The following is a 15880-nucleotide window of genomic DNA, read 5'->3' on the forward strand; positions in this document are numbered from 1 at the left end:
AATTTAAAATTTAAACTCGAAATTTTATAAGTATATTTAAATAAATCATAATTAAAAATTTAAATTGATATTGCTATAAAATTACAAAGTCAATTTATATAAAAATTATTTTAAAAGTTAAATTGATAAAATTCAACGATTAATTTTTGAATTGTTTAAACAGATACAACTATTAATTTAAAATTTAAATAGATAGAATATAAATTTTTGAAAAAGAAATAACATTTATGAGATCATAATTAAAAAAAAAGAAAAGAATACTTCAGCGACTAACCAACGAAGGGCGCGACATCAACGAGATTCCGGCGTGCATTTACGATCGACGTCGAATTCTCCGGCGGTTCTAGCCAAGCAGCAGCGTGCAATTCTCTCGACGCTACAACCTGGATCCTCGAACGGACAGATTGTCGTCGGCGCGAACACCACCTTGTGTTAGTTGACAACCACTCGCAAACGAGTCATTCTGCTTTAGTTTGGCGAATTCACACTTTGAGCGACCTCAGGTTGTGTACTCAGATCTGAATAACCGAACATTTTCGGTGAGAATCAGTGCACCGGTTCGTTCGAGACACTTTTGGATTTGTTTTAAGTGCTGTGAATTGGGTTCTAATATTTGGAAACTTGTCGATTGATCAGTCTTGAAATCGTTTAAGGTGTTTGGATACCATTATTTGGTAATCCTCTCTTATTTATCCTTTTCTTGATTGAAGTATTCTAGTTTAGAGCCTAAATTTGGAAAACATCTTTCTTATCCAGGAACTTTCAGATTAATTTAGAAGCAATTAGAATAAGGAATTCTCACTTGTTGAGTCTGCTTATTGGTTGTATATTTGTATGGCTCCTGTGACTTGCTTGATAAACATGGTTAATTGAATGCCATTATAAATTGCTTAGGTGGTCTGATGTGATTAAAGCATGTTGAGTGATGTTTTTTTTAAGCATGTTGTGATGTTAGGCATTGTCTTTGTGTCAAGAGCATGTTCATGTGATTATTAGGATAAATACATGTCTAGAAAACATGATTTAGATTGTGAGCCTGATCAGTGAAAAGAGTTGGGTGACCTAGAGCTAATGAGAAAGGAAAGTAAGGTAAATATCAATAGGGTATTGAGTAAAAATGGTCGAGCGGTGACATGCCACCATGCTTAAGGAGTATTGAGGCGTTAGGTAAAAATGACCAAGGGTCGATGTGATGAGTCTATAGAAGAAACTAAGCAAGTAGTGAGGAAGTTGGGGAAGGACCAATAGGTTTCTAAGTCGTAGGTGCGCCCTGGGTAAACATGGTCTAGGGGAAATGCACAGTTTGAGCTTTTAGGTCAAAATGGTCAAGGGTTGAACATTGAATTCTGTAGGGAAGTGTTGAGGCCCAGGGTACAAATAGTTAGAGGTCGATGCGACTCGAAGAGCTAGTAAGAGTTTATGAACTCCGTAGTGTTTTAAGAGAAAACAAGTTATAGGATCAGTGAGCATGATGTGCGTAGATATATGAGTTTGTGTATGTTGTATGTGTTACTTGTTTTCCATGGATGTTGTGTATGAGTAAATTGCATATGAGGAGCATTGTTGTGATGTATCTTGTAAACTGTTTGTTGGCTCCTCATACGGGAGCTACTGACTGAGAACGTTTGTACTAACTCCCTTCCAATAGATTTTGGAGGTCACGAGGACCTCTATCATTTTGATAATGAGGAAGATGAGGTGTGACGAAAGATACCATTAAACTAGGTGACTTGTTTATTATAGTTTATTTTAGTTTGTGGACAAACGGCTAGTTTCATTCTTTATCTATTATGCCTTATGTTTTTCAAAAAAAAAAAAAAAATGTCTTGTGTTTGATCTGGAAGTTATTAAACTTGGTTTGGAGGTTTGAGTTGTCCTTAGACATTGAATAATTTAAATGCTTTGTAGAATTAATGATTTTGCATGACCCTTCTCTTCTATAAGTTTTGACTTTATTTGTGTTTCAAGTAGTAGGTGCTAGGAGTCGTATTGATGTTTTCTGTATTTGTTTTGAAGTTTGGAGGGGTTACGTGAAGACTCTTAATCTAATATTGATTATGTGAGATTATAGCATAGGAGAAAACCAAGGGAGCACAACCTCTTTAATCTCTATTGTACTTTATTGATCATCTTCTCTGTCTCTCTCTCTATGGCAGGATTTGTGCGTTTGCTTCTATTGATGGATTCTAGTGTTACTATCGCTACTGTAATTCTCAGTATTAGCTTGATTTTAAGCCGTATTCTTTACGTTATATATTGGAGTGGTAGACCTCTTCGAAACAAAAGCCTGGGACCTGTCAGTACCCTCATTGTTTTAGGCTCAGGTCAGATAGCCATTCATTTTATTGACTTGTTGATTTAATTGTGTAATTGTCCTGAGATTGGTGGATATGTAGGGGGTCACACGGCGGAGATGCTCAATGTGTTGTCTGTGCTGCAGAAGGACTTGTTTTCTCCAAGATTCTACATTGCTGCTGCTACAGATAACATGAGTCTTCAAAAAGCTCGTACATATGAAAACCAACTGGCTGATAAGGTACGATTTCAAGGTCTTCCAACTTCTCTTGTCTGAGTGAGGAAAGGAGAGGGGATGGTATGGCTAGGGTGTTTCGGTTGCCAATCATATGATAAACTAGAATCTGTATTGGGTAGGATCATAGGGATATTTGTCCGTGCGTTGTTTTGGGTTGTGGAAACTTGATTGAGGCTGAAGCTCGGTTCCCTAAAATGGAAATGATTCTTGAAATTTTAGCAATGTGATAGAAACATAAAGCTTGTGACCGAGACCCATGGGTGGAGTCAATTTTTTTTATAAGGAATAATTTTAGTCTTAGATACCCATGGGAGCAATTTAGAGGGAAACTTCTAAAAGCTTAATTTTCTTTTAAAAAAAATTATTAATATTTTCTTAACATATATATAATTAAAAAATAATAAAGAAAGAATACGAGGACAAAATAAGATGGCACAGTTGTCTCCTCCTTCATTCCTTGTTTTACCTCTGTTTTAACCTATCTCTAGTACAGAGAAAAGTTTGGCTCTTGCTTTGCACATTGTTCATTTCGTTCTGTCTTGAGTGTGAACAGGCTTGATACTGTTCTAGAAACATACTTACATAGATCGAAGCCAGAGGGAATTTACCTGTTTAAGGATAAACATATCATCTAGTTTTTAACCAGAGGATAAAAGTATTATCTCCTTGAGATGAAGATCGAAAGTTTAATCCACCACTGATAGGAGATAAGAGATAAAATGCACATACATTAGGTGTTGATAATGAGAATTCTCAACCTTGTTTCTAAAACGACTAAAAGTTCTGTATCTTGTTAAAGAAAAAGTTTTGCTACTACATGGATGCTTAAAAGACTTCAAAGACTTGATAGGATTTAAACTTTACGTAGAAATGAACTGAACTAATTTTTTGTGAAATAATCCTTTTTACTTGGGATCTGAAAACGATCAAAATACAGGAAACTCACATTTTAAACTTCAAGGAGAAAAAGAAACATCAAGACCATTCACTAGTCTTAAAACCAAAGTTGCATTCAACAAAACAATGAAGTAAGTGTAATAAGAAATGGAAAGCGTAAGTGAAAAATAAATTGTGCTATTCTAAGTCTCTCATGGCCCTTTCCAACAAATATTGTTCGTGGCCGGACTGTTCTGAGTAAGCTCATCTCAAAGCATCACTTTGGTGTTCATCGTTTGGACGGATTCTCACCAACAAGATAATAATTTGAATTGTAATACTCTCGTATTTCCTTTGGGATCATTTTATGTTTTTTTTTAATGCATTGTAATCATTTTTTTTTTCTCTCACTTCTTTAGAAGTTTGTACCTTTCTCTTTTCATTAATTCCACAAAAAGTGTTGTCTTTGTTCCAAGAAGGTAGGACCTGAACTTCAATCTTGATCATATTATCAATCACTAAAATGGACAGATGGAAGACACTGACTGATCCTTGAGAACCATAACTTGGATTCTGGATAGTAGGACCTTAGCTTCAAATTCAATCTAGATCATATTATCAATCACTAACAAATGAACAGATGGAAGAGTTAGATAGATCCTTGAGAACTATACTTAAATTCTGGTGAAAAAAATTGTTCAATGACTGTAGAGTTCACTCTACCTAGGAATTGATGATATTCTATGAATCACACACAAACCACGTGTTTTTCTCTTAAAAGCAAGTTACACGAATAAAATAATAAGCATATTTGGTAGTTGTGTTTAATTTAGGACCACTCCTTGGCCAGAGGAATATGTGGCTATGAAATAAAGAATAAGTAGAATAGGACGAGTGTGAATTTATTAGCTAGGTAATAAGTTTCTAGACTAGCAGTTCCTCGAAATCTTAAGTTGAAGGATCAGTCAGCTTGTTTAAGAAGATTTATGATAATGGCTACGAAGTTAGCTTCAGGTGATTTTGGAGTTTTTACGACTTTCGGTGGCTTACACAAGGATTTTCTACTAGACCCAGAGGCAAAATCTTCTCAACTAGGGAAAAATACTGCATGTCAGAAGCACACGTTGAATACAAAATAACCAGTAATAGCCCATTCAAAGTAAATTCTCTTGCAGATTGGGTCCACAAACTTGAATGGACTCAGTTGGACTTCTGTTGCTTGAGTTCAACTTCAACTTAGGCTGCTCAAAGTCTGACAGCATTGTACGTACACTTGGTCTGGGAAAACAGCATCAACTATGAAACACTTTGAGCTAGTTTGTTTTCTTTATATAAGTTACCATCTCCCCTTATTCTCAGCTTCCGGGAAACCATACCTGAAACTACGATAGATAAATCAGTTGATCTGCAATTTTAAAAATTCTTTGTTTTTCTTTCAATTCAATGTTTTTTTCTTGTATTCTCTTATAGATCGTCATCAAACAAAAAACACAAAACGTCAACTGAATACTATGGATGTTGCCATCGGCAATATTATGGTTATCACTTCTTTCTCTCTCTCTTTTGAGTACAGCAAATATGTGCTATAGATATTTAAACCTCCAAAACTTAAGAAAAGTGATGTCAATTACCGTTAACTTATGTCGGGATGTTTTGTTTCATTTTCTCTCATTTCATATAATTTACAAGTTCTGCTATATTTTTTTCTTGAATTGGCGCTTATTGCAGAATGAAGCTGAGGTAGACAAGATTGCACAGTTCATGCAGATCTACAGAAGTAGAGAAGTAGGACAATCGTATTTCACTTCTGTTTGGACAACTTTAATTGCCACATTGCACGCACTCTGGCTAATGATTAAAATTAGACCTCAAGTGGTATTTATTCTTTCTATAGATCTCCAAAATTATATGACCTCTTTTCCTTTTAGAGAACCTATTGTGGTGTGTGTTTTCTTTGACCAGTTTTGTTTTGTTGCAGATTCTATGCAATGGCCCTGGTACTTGTATCCCATTATGCTTAATTGCATTCATATTCAAGGTTCAATAGTGCATTGAAATGCATTCTTTTGCCTTTTCATTTCCATGATCATATGGTTTGTAGAGGATAACACTGAGTGGAATCTGAATGCAGGTTCTAGGAATTAGATGGTCTTCAATTTTTTATGTGGAGAGCATTGCAAGAGTGAAGAGATTATCACTAAGTGGATTAATTTTATACAAGTTATACGTGGCTGATCAATTCTTTGTGCAATGGCCGCAGCTACAAAGAATATACCCCCGCGCTCACTACGTTGGTTGTCTCATGTAGTTGACAGCGGAGTTCCACACAAATAAGTATAAATCTCGTCTGAATTTTTCTTATGGAGCTTTAAAATGTAACATATAGAAAAAAAGTTGTCAAAATTCTGACGCCATAACAAATAGTTTTGACAAGGATATGTTTTTGTGTTTGAGATAGATTTTTCAATATGAAGTGGTAAATCTCACTTTTGTGGAGTGTTGAATCTGTAATGTTTTCTTGTTTATTGCAACTCGACCAACGAGTTTTTCCATGGAGCTATATTCTCAACAACTAATGGTTAGTTTCAATTCTTTGGTTATAAGTCTAGTCTTATGAGTTGGGCTTGATTCATGAGAGAGGGAGCTCAATTCAAACTTTTTAACAGATGCCTTCCTGTGATTTTGTCATTTATCAGTTGGTCGATGTTGAAAGCTGATCATTAAATTTGCTTTTACATTTGACTATTGGGTGGTTGGTTCTTCGTTAGAAAATCCAACTGACAGACAAGACCTACCCCCAACGAATGGTATTTCTGTCACGTCGGTTTTCGATGTCTTAGGAGAAAGTAAATGGTAATTTTGGACTATGATTGTGTTGACTTTCTTGAACTTACCTTTGTTATAATATGGTAACCAAGTTGTATTTGCCTTTCTTTATTACTATATATTTTATTAGTTTATTGGGTAGGTTTCACGCAACATTAAGATCTGTTTTGATAATTTTAAATCGTAAAAGATTAATCCATATAGACCTTCGATTATATCGACCTTGTTAGGTTGTGGAAACATTTTAGTCACTATTTGTTAGATTATTGACATTCGAGTTACTTGTAAACATCAATCTTAAGACCAAAATGGATGGGATCAAATGACCATCTTATGTAATTCTTTTTTACACGTTTTTTTTATATCAATATTGGTTATAAAATATAATACTCTCTATGTCGATATCGGACATTCATTTTTGTCATTATCTTCTTTTCTAAGGAAATCTCCCTTTAGTGAATTCGAAAAAAAGTGAATTCGAAAAAAAGAAAAAAGATAAATTAACTTGTCAAATTTAACCGTATGTTAAAATCAAGCTAATATAATTTGTCAACCAAAGAAAGGAATGAAGATTTTTCATAGTTCACTAAACCTTCCATGGTTTAAATAAAAATAAACAAAATTAAAGTATCATTTTAATTCATCTATTTTGTTCAATTCCGACCTATGTACTTTGAATTGTCAAATGCAATTGTAATTCCCTTTTCAATAAGTTAAATTGTAGATTATTCAAAGTCTCTTATTCGTTTATTATTGATTCTTAAAAACCCTTTTTGTTATCCATATCATTTTTTACTACAAATTTGACAACATATTATGTTTTTCTACTATAGTGATTTAATCAAATTAAGAAAAATTGTCAATGATATGCCTGTTTAAGTGATATTAATATATTAACTTGAAATTGAATTTAAGATTAATTAAAATTAAAAGAATTAAATTGAATCATTAAATATATAGGAGCTAAAATTAAATTATTGAAACTAAAATGGTATTTTAACCCACAAAAACTACTCTACAAGAAATTCAATCTTACTCTATAATTTGGAATTTCCTGAAATGTACCCATCATCGAATTTAAAAAACTATGTGGCACTGAATTACACAATCGTTAAAACAAAATTTAAGATTATTTTAATACAAATTTAAAATGACAACATTAAAGCTTTCTTAAAAAATAAAAGAAATTATGAACTTTTTTTATTTTTATAATAATTGAAACCAAAAATACAAAACCCTAAATCAAGGGACCCAACGACCATTTATCACAAGACTTCCCAACGAGTCTTAAAGAATTTTAGCATTTTCACATTTTCTAAACAATATTCGAACCATTTCTGTCAGCAACAGGTTTAAAACCACAGAAATAAAGATATTGGTCTTATGCATTTATTCTTATTCTCCAAGTCCTTTTCATCTGATTGGAAACAATATGCAAAGTATATGATAATCATCAATTGACCCAACCCAACAGTTCCCTTCCTACAATTGTTACTCAAAAGATCGACAACGTGCCGAGAACGTATCTGGGTAAAGAATACAAAACCTTCCATTATACACATATAAGATTGCCAAGAATCCTCCCACTGAAGGAAACAATACAATGGCAAATCTCACATCAGTTAGTTGTTTGAAGAACATCCAAGCAATTAAACCTTCCAATTAAACCAATGAAAATCAAAGAACTTATACTATTATAGATTGATTCCTTCTGTCTATCGCAGCTCACTTCCTAATCAGCATACTCATGGAACATATGAAATTTCTGGTTCTAAACAGAAACCGTGATCAAAAAGAAAATCTTTAGAGCAAGAAATCATAGTGAAAAAAAGACATCCTGATTTCTAAACTTCCCAAAAAATCAGCCTCAGAAGCAAAATGCTCAGTATATCATAAAAGAAGTCGAAATTTGTCATTCAGAATCCAGAACATAAGGTTATCATCTCAAACCAGGTTCTACAATTAGTTTGGAAATGGTGTCTCATTGTCCTAAAGATCAATGCATTTCCACTACAACAGCACACCAGACACAAAGCACTGATGATATGATAAAATTTTTCTGGAAAAAAAATCATTGAATTCACTAAAAGATTCAAAATCCATGAGCTAGAAACATCCTAGAAAGAGGAAAAGATAAAGCCTCAAGATACAATTTGACCTCCATATATCTCATCAGTACTAGGGTAATTGAGAACTATTTCCAGTGGTAACATAAGGATGGAATATACATGATATCACTGGACACAATGTAATTTGGTCATGAGGTTAAAAACTAATTGAAAGAAAGGAAAATTTCCCCTTTCTTTCATTTCTGTACCTACAAATGATGGCTATCTCTAAAAGAAATGGTGTAGAACTCACTCAGTTCAGTGCAGAGCGTCCCAGATATTTTGAGCAAATTCAAGAACACAAACAGGCTTATGAAGAACTTTCATAATAATGGTCAATCTTGAACAGGGGTTCCTTTCTTTTCCCTTTCAACTGACTGCCCACCACCAATCTCATCATTACCAATCTTTCTTGTTTGTTGATCAGTACTCTGCAAATCTAAAACAATCTTGTCTTCAACATCCTTCTTCTTGTCAGGATTGTTCAATGCCTCTTTCTTCTGTGCTAGATCACAGAAGAAATCTGTCAAAACTTTCTCATAACCTGGCATTTTGGCATACCCAGGGAAGTAGTTAATGTCAATTATAAGGTACCGAGTCCCAATTTTCGAGTCCCGAATCACATCAAAGTTGAAAAGATTCAAGTTCATGGAGCGTCGCAACCCTCTTGCGATATCGGTGACAAAACTCAACGGTGGCATCTCTGTATCATCAAGCTGCATCATGTAGTGCTTATCATCAATTTTCTCACGAGGGGTCATATTTGAGACCTGCGAAAACGACAACAATCCATCTACATTCCCCAGTTTTGCTTCGGGTTCGTCAGGAAGAGACTTCCTTTTCACACATTTCACATACTGCCCAACAACGTAAACCTTAAAGATAACACCCCCATGATTCACAAACTCCTGCAAGACAATAGGAGGCTTAAGCTTATTCAAACAATCATGGTTGAATACAAGAGCCATTTTGTGAGATTTAGCACTACCATCAGCCACTAATGGCTTAGCAATAACAGGGAATTTCAAACCCTCCCAAGCCTGGCGATCAAACAAAGTCTCCTTATCGTAAATCACAATCTGCTTAGGAATCCCAAAAGATTCATCAGGGTTATCAATCTTCAACTCGGAAACAACCTGAAGCATCGAAATCCGGTTGTGGAGTCTCTCAATCGAATCGGGTGAATCCAAAATGAAAGCATTAGGGTTCTTAACTCTGAATTCCATCAGTTGCTTCCTCCAATCCTCGCCGTAAAACTTGTGAAGAATACAATCAAATGGGCCTTGATCAAGAAGAGGCCGGTCAGTGTCAATTCGAACAAGATCGACCCCTCGAGACGCCGCAAGAGTCACTAACGAATCTTGAATGAAACTATGACGTTTCTTGGGAGCCAAAGCATAACCTATACAAAATCTACGTCCTTCCATTGATAAACCCAACAAACAAAAAACACTTAAGAAATAGAAACAAAGAACACGACGCTCATCAAAACAAGAAGAGAAGAAGTGGGGGTATGAAGATTCACATTCAATAGAAAAGAACGTGAATCAAAACCCAGAAAAGGTATGAAATTTCTTATAAATCTAGGGTTTGGGTGTGGAAGGAATTAAGGAGGAAGTGAAGAAGAAATGTTAAATGAAAATTTGTGAAGCGTAGAAGTGATTGAAATGGAGCAGGGGAGGGTATATATAGCTTCAACTAGGGCTTAGAGGAAGGAGATGATGAAAAAGGCAATGTTAAAATAACCGACTTCGAGTATATGCTAATCATCATTAATAGTTAATACTATGCTTAAATTACAAATTACCGACTTCGAGTATATGCTAATCATGATTAATAGTTAATACTATGCTTAAATTACAAATTATTACCCAAAAAAAAAATTAACTTTTAAAATAACGATAACATTAAGAACTATCAAACAACCACCTCGAAAATAAGAGACATTTTAAAAGAACTACGACGAGCCACACATTGAATTTGATAGTTTAACTGTCTTTACACGAAGTGAAAACTCACAACTTTGAGAGGCCTTATATATTGTAAATTGCTATGTAAAGAGGAAAGCAATTAGATTCCTAAAAACCTTATTCGATTCCTTTTAGCGACATAGCTTTATTATACTCAATTGCTCTAATGCTAGGGAAGTGATATCCTTTCGTACTTGACACGATGTATCGACGTACAAGACCTAAGAATTTGAAAGTTGTTTTTCTAACAACTCTCCTCTCTTGAACATATTCACCTAAGCCATATTGACAAACAAGACTAACTTGTATTTGGATAGAATTGGGTTTATTTGGTGGATAGCCAAATAATATTTGAGCAATATGTCATCAAATTTAACATTTTATATATACAAAAAAAAATAGATAATTGAAAATTTGTAAAAGTTTAAATATGTTTACATGGTCTTAAAGTTTCATTTTATTAAGTCATAAACTTTCAATTTTCTATATCATTCATAATTTTAAAATTTGAAAACTAATCCATTAGGCCTAAATTTTAATTCTATAGTTGGATAGAAATTCCAAAGCTTCAATTTTGTTTCAATCTTGTAAGGCGACTTACGTTTTCTCTGAGTAAAATAATTTGACGAATTGTAAAAATTGTGAAAATTAAAAACCAAATAAACACAAATTTCAAGCCATGATAGGCCAAATTTAAATTTTAGAATATCATTTTATTTTATATTCACCTCCTAAAACCAACCAGATATACTAATTTGAGTCTAATTTAATAAATAATCAATTATCATTTCAAAAGTTGGTAGTCAGATCCAAAGTTTTTATTCTTAAGGACACGTGGCAGATTTTGAGGGAGCACAAAAGTTGCATAAGCAACAATGACAACAGTCAACTATGGCTGAAATAATTTAAATTAAAAAACTTTGGGAAATTTTAATTTAGGAAAAGTGAAAGTGACAATTGGCAAAGGGTCAAAATGCAATCTTTGAATTTTTGGTACAAAAGGGGAATGTTGTAATGTTTGGTGTACTTTTTGCCCAATCAATAAATTTGAATGTAAATAAAATTCTAATTAAGTTATTATAATTCAATTTTGAATTAAATGAAACCAAATATTTAATGTTTGATATTTAGGTTTTATAATGTTGACAAATAAGATTGGTGTTATTAACTAAAGGGAAAAAGTAGTCTAAGGTTGGTAAGAACAATATAGGAATTATTTGTCAAAAAAGTTGTAGGAAATAGTTTAAACAATCATTTTGATTATTTTAATATTTGATTTATTTTTTTCTATCTGTAGGATAAGGTTTCACATTTAACTATTTTGCATAATCACAACCCTATAACAAATCGAACATCTAACCTTATGTTCATGTTGACATGTTATGTGGTTGTTATTGTTATAATATGCGTTTGTTATTATTTATGTTGTTATGAAGTTAATAAAACACAAAAAGTTCTTAACAATAAAGATCGGTTTACCAACGGTGTGCTACCTACGTCCATAAACAAAATGAGAGATGAATTTATTATAAGACAAAAAGCATCAAATAACACATTTTGAAATGTCTCTCGGATAAGCACATCCTTCTAAATCCTACGTCCAAACTCGTAAATAAAATGAATACACATTAAATTATGGAGGCATTACCCTCAAGTCTCCACTTAAGAGTTTTCAATCTTTCAAAACTAATTTACAAGCGTAAAATATGATACAGGAGTAATTAAAAGTGTGGTTTATAGTGAATTAGAAAATGAAAATAACGTTATTTTTAAACATAAATTTCAAAAACAAAGATGAGAAAAAAAAAAATACAGTGCCAACTATTTTTGTTCTTTTAGACAGCATAGATAATCATTTCATCATTTTTAGTTTTCCGTTACATAATTTTCTAATGATTATCTTACACAGTGTTCACTTTTTCTTCGAAAATTATTAGGGGAAAAATTCAGAAGGTCAGCAAATATAGAAGATGAGTAGGAGGTGAGCAAATCAAGATGAAAATAAAGTTTTATGAGCTTCAATTTTCCTTTTGGAAAGAAGAAAAAAAGCATGCAAATACAAGATTTGTGTTAACTTTTCCTTGATTCAAAATTAAGTTGATAAGCCAGATAAGATAATACAGAGAAGATTTAAAGAATTCAGTTCATTCCACAACATGATCTATGTTTCCTCGAGTGTTTCCTATCTAAACCTTTTGACTCTCTTATTCCTGTGAGAGCTCCCTGGACTTCGGCTATCAGACTTGCGCTTCAATCCGGTCTGTTTCGGTGTTGCAATGCCATTTTTCGTTGCCATCGCCACAGCCTTTCTGTTGGCAACTGCTGGTCTCTTACCCTTTCTTTCACTTGTCTTCTCTGGTCCTCTTCTCTTCTTGTGATCTATTGGCTTCTCTTTACTGTTTGAATGTGACTTCGGCCATTTCGTACTGCTGCCTTTAGTATGGATCTTCTTCTGGGAACCGCTTTTGCTCGCACGCAAGCCCTGATAGGATACATTGGTTGCCTTTGGTGTTACCCTCTTGCTGCTATCTGGTGTCCCTAAGCCTGAATCCACATACTTTTTCTTTGCTGGGGTGCGATCAGCTTCTGTAGGTGGTCTATTCCGTTTCTTAAATGGAGTGGATGTTGGATTTGTTTTGGTATGAAAGAGCCTCAGCGTCCGACCACGCAACTCTAGTAGTTGATTATTAACTACAGAGTTTGCTGCTTCCTGCACATCAAGGAAATACAAGCAACCCATGATTCTCAGTAAGATATTGCAAGATAAAAGATGTAAACCAATGGTAAATCATGCTGTCTTTTAAGAATAACAGAAACAAGAAGGGTAGATACGTAAATAAAAAGAAGTTAATAGATTTCTATTAAGAACCCACGGTTATTAGTGCAACGGCCGAGACCTAAAGTAATTAATACGATTATAGAGAGAAAGATTAATCAATTAAAAGATCATCGACATTTTCAACGTAACAATAGACTCGTCAATCTCATCTACTAGTGACATGGTCACCAAAGTGCTAAAGATCTCTGTTCAAAACTATGAAACTAGTGACATGATTGCTTGATGCTGAAGAATATTTATATAAATGAATGAATATTAATGTCAAAATATCTGATCATACCCTTGTTTTAAAGAAGACATACGCAAAGCCCTTCCCTACGTTCACCTTGGGATCTCTAATGACCCGAACAGCCTCAACACTGGATCCCATATTGTCAATTCCGCAAAATAATTGATACAATTCTTCATCCTGAAAGTGCATGGATGGATAAAACCTTAAACCAACTTTACAGGATATAACTTTGCACAAGGAAAAAGGGAAGAAAACTTGAGTGAGAGATAAAAGGTTACCTTTACATCAAATGGAAGGTTACCCACAAAAACAGTTCTCTTGGGATCATAGATTGGCCCATTTCCCACTTTCAACTTTTTATGGGGTGGGCATGCTCTGTCAACTCGTATATGATTTCCTGCAAACTAAATTCAAAATACAAAGGTAATGATCATCAATAAATGGAAGTTTCAACTTCAAAATTGTAACAAGAAAGGAGTAAATCATACCACAGCCATGTTATGGGACAAAGAAGCCTGTGCTGATTCCTCTGTTTTAAAAACAACGTATGCATGTGAACTGCATAGAGTATATCGACATCAGTAAGAATGCTATAAAAAATTGTATTAATAAGAATAAAGCAACCATATTCAGGTATTATCTCCTGTAAACATTTCCTAAAATGAAGGTCTCTTAAGGTAGCAAAAGACTACAATGAACTAACCCTGATCATCCTAAAACCAAGAACTCTATCACTCACTCTCTAATATAGATATATACATATATATAGAAACAACTGCTCTCATTGAGAAAAAAATGAAAGAATACAAGAGCAACAAAAACCAGCTCTCAAAACCTCTTGGAGAAAGGGTTTCTAACTAAGTAATATGGTACCTAGAGGATAATTACCAAAAGTTCTCGAGACTGAAACCCAAAGGGACACATGGAACCTGACCAAGGACCAAAAATCATCAAGGTTCCTCTTCACATCATTAAACACTCTGTTTTTCCTTTACTCCCAAATATCCCACAAAATAACACACACCCCCTAATTTTGATATTAAGTGAAGAGCATGTATTCAATATAGTAACAATCGAACAACATTGGTTGTATACGGTTACATCACAAACAGTCTAAGTTCTAAACAAAATTATCATATAGAAGCATTACCTGTCCGCAGCTTCATTGAGTTTCTTAGAAATGATTGCCCCCTTCCTTGGTTTTTTGCTCTGATTATAGAAAGAGTACAAAATTCTTAATGTTGGAGATTGGAACATTCAATATAATGAGCAAATAAAGAAAAAGAAAAGATGCTTACATTTGCAATGTCAATTGGTACAGACCGGATCCTAACAGAATCTATCTCTCCAAATTGGCTAAACTCCTTGGCTAAAGCTTTCTTCTTCACTTTCAATGGCAAGTTCCCAACAAACACAGTTCTCAAAAGCTTACTTTCATCATCAAATCCTTCCTTTGTAACCAACATCTCTGAAGGATCATCCAATGCTTTTCTCTTCTTCCCAACAACATTCCCCCCTGAACCTTCTACTTCATCTTCAGCTACATCTGATACACCATACTTTTTGGCTTCATACTCTCTCTCAAGTTCATCTCTCTTCCTCTTCTTCCTCTCTTTCATCAATTTAACATTCTCACCGAGTTTACTCCCTTCAAAACCATGACTCTTTTCTGAAGTTTCAGAGCCCAAAACAGTACCTTTCTTCTTACTACTATCCTTCAATCCCCCTTGCGATTCGAAACCCCTTTCTCCATCATCATCTACATTATCCAATTCGCGGTCCAGAGACTTCTTCTTCTCCTTCTTCTTAGATTTCTTAATCTCCGACGAAGTTTTAACACCTTCAGTAGAATCCAAATCAATACCAACCCTTTTGTCCTTGCCCTTCTTCCTACTGATTTCAGCAGGTGGAGGAGGAACAGAATCTGAAGCTTTCCTACGAAAAGGGTTGTCAGTGGAGAAGATAGAAACGGGGGGGTTTTCAACACCGGCGCTACCGAAGAGAGTATCGAAAACGCTGAAGGTAGAAGCAACAGTGGGGGTTTCTTCAGAGGGATTTTTGGGGTCAGTGATTTTGTTGTTCCCCATTAGAGTTCTTGAGGATGGATTGAGGAAGAAGAAGAAGAAGAAGAAGAAGAAGAAGAAGAAGAAGAAGAAGATGATGATGATGAAATTTAGAGAGCTGGCTACCGGCTAGGGCTAATCCGTCTCGGATTCACACCGCCTTTCTTCCTCTCATTTATCAAATTTAATTTTAAGGTTACGTGTAATTATTAATTTTGTTTTTCCGATAACAAATTTCTACAAATTATTTTCCAATTTATTCACATTCTTTTCTTGTGAGTGTTACGTAAATATTTATAAATTTCTTCATTTTCTTACTCACAATTTCCTTCTTTCTTCTTCATTTCTCGAAACATCCAAATGATATTATACAAGATTTGATCTAAATGATATTGATACAAGATTTAAACGATCATATACCAATATCTAAACG

General features: G+C 34.2%; 3 protein-coding genes across 6 annotated transcripts; 1 reads left to right on the forward strand and 2 right to left on the reverse strand.

Moving 5' to 3' along the window:
• Window positions 1-228: 228 nt before the first annotated feature.
• LOC101206800 (UDP-N-acetylglucosamine transferase subunit ALG14 homolog) lies at window positions 229-6009 on the forward strand. Of its 4 annotated transcripts, none has more exons than XM_011652037.2 (6): window positions 229-674; window positions 2157-2324; window positions 2397-2536; window positions 5138-5284; window positions 5388-5447; window positions 5541-6009. In XM_011652037.2, the coding sequence occupies exons 2-6, from the start codon at window positions 2180-2182 to the stop codon at window positions 5715-5717; spliced, it is 669 nt and encodes a 222-aa protein (XP_011650339.1). In that variant the 5' UTR covers window positions 229-674; window positions 2157-2179; the 3' UTR covers window positions 5718-6009. The 4 variants fall into 4 exon arrangements, with proteins under 4 accessions (XP_011650339.1, XP_004148746.1, XP_004148745.1 ...); XM_004148698.3 differs by having other exon boundaries at window positions 229-557; XM_004148697.3 differs by having other exon boundaries at window positions 229-539.
• Window positions 6010-8123: 2114 nt separating this feature from the next.
• Window positions 8124-10057, reverse strand: LOC101211366 (inositol-tetrakisphosphate 1-kinase 1). Its single transcript, XM_004148716.3, has one exon. The coding sequence runs from the start codon at window positions 9768-9770 to the stop codon at window positions 8679-8681; it is 1092 nt and encodes a 363-aa protein (XP_004148764.1). The 5' UTR covers window positions 9771-10057; the 3' UTR covers window positions 8124-8678.
• A 2320-nt stretch (window positions 10058-12377) lies between these two features.
• On the reverse strand, window positions 12378-15491 carry LOC101206555 (uncharacterized). The gene is given in 6 exon segments (NM_001280609.1): window positions 12378-13023; window positions 13433-13561; window positions 13663-13788; window positions 13873-13942; window positions 14535-14593; window positions 14683-15491. Coding segments are annotated over 6 exon segments (1701 nt in total). The 5' UTR covers window positions 15472-15491; the 3' UTR covers window positions 12378-12495.
• Window positions 15492-15880: the final 389 nt, after the last annotated feature.

Source organism: Cucumis sativus, chromosome 3 (genome assembly GCF_000004075.3).
Source record: "Cucumis sativus cultivar 9930 chromosome 3, Cucumber_9930_V3, whole genome shotgun sequence".
Lineage (NCBI taxonomy): Eukaryota > Viridiplantae > Streptophyta > Magnoliopsida > Cucurbitales > Cucurbitaceae > Cucumis > Cucumis sativus.